At 39.9% G+C, this 5000-nt stretch overlaps 2 protein-coding genes across 6 annotated transcripts in view; one reads left to right on the forward strand and one right to left on the reverse strand.

The window, feature by feature from the left end:
* The window catches only part of LOC138042932 (scavenger receptor cysteine-rich type 1 protein M160-like), a 355331-nt gene extending 352081 nt beyond the window's left edge, over positions 1-3250 (reverse strand). Inside the window, exon 1 of the mRNA XM_068888993.1 lies at positions 2889-3250. Coding sequence (XP_068745094.1) covers positions 2889-3021 — 133 coding nt within the window. The 5' untranslated portion in view covers positions 3022-3250. The remainder of the gene's footprint in view (positions 1-2888) is intronic.
* Positions 1-5000, forward strand: part of LOC138042934 (dual specificity mitogen-activated protein kinase kinase 5-like) — a 316165-nt gene that overhangs the window by 146526 nt on the left and 164639 nt on the right. The gene's annotated exons all lie outside the window — the stretch shown is intronic.

Below are 5000 nucleotides of genomic sequence, written 5' to 3' on the forward strand. Positions count from 1 at the left end.
GAACCAAGAATTGCAAGATAACAGAATCGATGCAAAGATAGTGAACTATAAAGGCAAGGAAGTAGAAGTCGGGGAGATGAATTGTCCGTGGATCGAGAATAGAGAAAAGAAGGATGAAGAGAAGTTAGTAAAGTATGGCGCATTACCATGGTATTTACAAGAACGATACCCTGGATATACAGTCCACCAGTACAATATTATCATGGACGTGAGTACTGACGTGCTTGGAGGTTGGTCTAGGCCTATGGAAGAAGGACTACGGAAGTTGCTGGGAAAAAGGACAAAAGATGTGCTACGAAACATGCAGAAGTCAGTAGTGTCAAGTACATTGAATATTGCAAGGACGATTGAGATCATAACATGAACAGTAAAATTACAGCCTATTTATTATATTATTTTTTTAGAAGAAATTCTTGAAAGACTGGACATTATAAGAACATGATATAAGTATAAACACGTCCTAAAACACTTCGTCGTATTCTAAAACCGTCCAATTCTGGTAAAAATGATATGTTTTGCGGTCATTTTTTCCAATCTGTGCTGTTTTGGCACCACACCATAAATGTTGTTGATGAATCTCCACTTTTCTACCGAATGATTTATCCAGTTTGCAATATTTCGAAAGAAAAAAGAATATTTTTCCGGAGAATTTATCAACTTTGCAATATTTACCAAATTTTATCAGTTTTTTGACTAAACAGTCACGCAGAATAACAATAGAAATTTCCAACGTCTTTTCTCATAGGAGATCGGAGAAAATGGCGACGGAAAATTCCAACGTCATTTTTTTCAGAAGATGAGGCAAAATGACAGGGGAAATTTCCAACATCATTTTTGCAGAAGATCAAGCAAAATGACGGCAGAATTTTCCAACGTCATATTTCACAGAAGATGAGGCAAAATGACAACGGAAATTTCCAACGTTATTTTTTACAGAAGATCAAGCAAAAACAAGACAACCTGAAGTGAAGATCTTCAACTTTATTATCTAAGGACGAACTTAACTCCCACGGACTAAAAACGAGATATTTCACACACTCAGATTCTAAGCTTGAAGACAATTCACTATATAGACATGTAAAAGAAACCATGTGAACCTCGTTTATGGGCTGATCGTGGAACGTTTTCACCAAGATGACTAACATTTTTTCCTCCGGAAAGACGTTAAATAATAACTCACTCTTGTTTTAAATTTTATGTTCAGTATTATGACAAATAGAAAGCTACGGTTAGTCACTCCAGTCGTTGCAAACCAACAGAGAAATATGTCAATACTGAGGAAAAAAAGTTTTTTTATGACAAATAATTCTGCTCTCTGTCGTTAGCCACAAACTTGGCTCTTAATCGTCTGAGAACTATAGCACAAGTAAAACCGAGCGAACAAATATAAAGATCGGTAGTCCCATTAAAATCTGCAAATAGTTCTATTTGCTGCAAACGGCACACGCTAATAATGCTACATTCGTGCTTTGCACGACCAGTATCAAATCACCAGCTACTTTTGGCTGACAATTAGTGTTTTTTTTTTAATGAAACATTCTCTCTCTTACCTTCAACCGTTCGCCTTTCTTACGTATGAACATTGCTTTAAATGATATTCTTAAACCCCAAAGAAAATTTAAATATTAGGTTCTACACATTAGAAACTGTAGCAAAGTATATATTTTCAGCTGTTGTTATTTACATAATTTTATTCCTAATGTAAATTGTAAATAAGCGACCTGCATAAGTCATTCTAGTATTATATTGTAAATAATTTTCCAATACTTGTAAAGAGGTTTTTATAACTTTTAGAAGTGTAAGAATTTATAATCTCATAGGTTACGCTGTGCGCCCTATGAGACTTTATTCTCCTGGCATACTGAAATTCAATAAACTGCACCCATAATAAATTAGCAACCTGAGATAGAACTATCGGAAAAGTTTTAGAAAATTCATGGGTGCCAATTCAGAGCTGCATTAAATTTTTTTTGTTGCAAATTTAAAAATGGGGGTCACCGAGTTCACTTTTGAGATATAATCATATTAAGAGGAAATATAGGGTGTTTTTGGAGAGCTTTCATGTTGCCATGGTAACCTATTACGTCACAAGGGGTGGGCCCATTTTGTTAAGCATCAATTGGTGTTTCGTGTGGTACCATAACATCGCTGTTACGTGATACAGTGTTGTAGTGACAACCCTTCTATTAAAAGTAGTCTCAAGGTTATTTAGCCAAGCGCAAATGCTCTACAAATTGGGGAGACTACAAATCCACTGAAATCAGAACAAAGCAAATCAAATGCTGTTTTTTGAGGAGAAGGAAAAACCGGAGTACCCGGTAAAAACCCCTCGAAGCAGAGTATAGAACCAACGAACTCAACCCACATATGGGGTCGAATCCGGGAATCAGTCCCGGGCCACATGTTGCCGCGAATACGTGTGATTAAGGTAAGCAGGTACATTCGCTCAATTAACTTTATTTCTACTGTAATAGGCCTTATACATGACGACTCATGGTCAATAACTCAACACCAAACCTCGTTTGCACAAAACTATTTACATCATCTGGACAGGCAATACTGTTCGCACTTGAGCTTTGTTTACAAGTTTGTTTTCTTCCATAATAATAAAGAGAAAAAGTTGAAACTCTCGTGCTGCCTTTTTTCTTCTCGTTTGTTTCTTGTAGACGGAAATGATCGCAGGGCAAATTATATTGACGGAGACGGGGGTAATTGCGTGATAACCCGGTCTTGTAATTTTACACCACGTGACGTAAAGTGGAAAATGAAATCGCGTGAAAATTAATGGGTGGGTAATATGGTACGTAAGTGGACTACCGGATCCAGTTTTAAAACTCAGTCAGATTGAGCAACAAGCAAGTGAACCTTTACAATAATAAACCACTCACCAATATCACCAGTATAAAAATAATGAGACTTGCAGACTACTCCCACTCCATAACGGCCTCTGCTGTTAACCATATCACTATACTGACATTGCTGTAGGGTCTTTTCTGTACCAACGCATTGTACCTCAGACATCACAACCGGTCCTGAACCCACTCCAAAAGGTGAGTAGTTCAAAGCAGTAATGACTCCTGGGAATCCTAACTGTCGGCAAACAACTGCAGCTTCCTTTTTTCGCCAAAGGGGCAATAGCAACCACCCCCGCCAATAGGTGCGACTGGATACTCTTCCAAAGATTCCGTTAGAAAACACTTCAACCCGACCAGCGTGAGAGGAGGTATGACCAGTTAGACGGATATGCGTATCTGAAAAATAGAGGCATACAGTGAACTCTCATTGCGAAGGCATTTACACCTGAAACGACTCGTACTCCCCGAAGAGAAAACCTAAACTGACATATCACATCCTCGCAAACCATGTGACCTAAAACCGAATGTGGACTAGATGCTACTCACTTAACGTTTTAAAAGAGAGCTTCTCTTTTTAATAAATCTACTTCTTAATACTAAAGCATGCTGCAACTTTTTAACCTAGTCTTACAAAAAGAGCGGCCGCTGTTTGACGCTCTGTGGTCTGGATACAACGAGTTGTGCCTGTTCCTCGGTGGCAGTGGCTTTCCCGGCTGGTATACTTGCTCCTTGGTTGCTCCCATTTGTGTGGTCTATTGCAGGTGTAGTCCCACTACTTGACACGTATCCCTATTCACATGATTCATATGATGTAAAATGTTGGTTTATCTACTGTTAAACACGACTGTTAAATTGTTCCCTTTAAAGGTGGTGTTCCTAATATCAACCTTCACCCCTTCTGTTGATGGCCGTGCTACGGTCACAATTGTTCCATATTAGTTGGTCGGCAAGTATGGTCCTTACTTGTCTTTGCATTAGAACTTCGTAGAGTGCTAACTGCGGCAGGGTCAGGATTTGATGTTGAAAGGTAGTGTTTCAGTTAGTCCTAAATGGAGGTATTGCTCTCTTCGCCTTGTAAAAAGGAAAGATACCCGTTCTTGTTGGGTTGTCTCATAATACTTTCAGCTTTTCCGTTAGCAGGTGCATGCACGCTCTGATGTGAAATAGTGGTGTTGGAGTCCCTCTGTCTTCGCAAAAGGTGGTCTCTCGACATTGCCTAAGCGGCTTTGATTACCACGCGCAGCGAACATGGTCTTCAGCTTGCCTCTTGTCGGTTGCAAAGCAATTCACTCCATCCTTGCAACTTCAGGATATCTGGTCTTCTTACTTATGGCTACCAGGCCGGTTGTAGTGGCCATTAGGCTGATTTAGCAACAGAACGGGATCGTCAGTGGCGACGGCGCGCGCAGATAAAACACCAATGAGAATTCAGAATAGAGTAGACTCCACTATTTTCTTCTCTATTCTAAATTCTCATTAGTAGTTTTGCTGCGCGCGACATCGCCACTGACGTTCCCGTTCTGTTGCTAAATCAGCTTATTATGATCAGGTAACCCTAACCCTAATCTCGATAATCAGGATCCAAATGAATACATCAAATACCGTATTGGTCAAGCAACAGGCCAGTTTCATTCTAAACGCGAAATGTAAAAAGACCACAAGAACCTGAGAAAAGCGGTTCGAATGGACTTTTTGGAAAGTTTCGTACGCAGTACGCTTAATTTTGGCGTGGGAGATGAATGTCCGACTGAAGAACAAATAAGTCTTTTGTCGAGTTTATGGTATAGGAGTATACACCAGATGACCGCAGGTGGATATTCTAGGAAGCCAGGAGACGACGGCGAGGATTCTATGGCTTACAAGTACTGAAATGCTGAACTTGATGAATTTTTCGACACCCCTCCAATCAAGGAGTTTATCTACGTCAGATTCCTGAAGTACACTGCGCGCATTGTTCGACGCGAAAACACTCATCCGACTAAGCGCGCGCTATTCATTCAACCTGACCCCCCGAACGCGGATACTGTATGGCGCAAGGTTCAGTTTATACTCCGAAAATACGAGATTCATTTAGAACAGGAAGATTTGATTGCCAAAATGAGCGTCAAGTTGACATTTCTAGAGATCTTGCGTAAAGCCTTCGCG

The sequence above is a fragment of the Montipora capricornis genome, chromosome 3, assembly GCF_036669925.1.
Source record: "Montipora capricornis isolate CH-2021 chromosome 3, ASM3666992v2, whole genome shotgun sequence".
Classification (NCBI taxonomy): Eukaryota; Metazoa; Cnidaria; class Anthozoa; order Scleractinia; family Acroporidae; genus Montipora; species Montipora capricornis.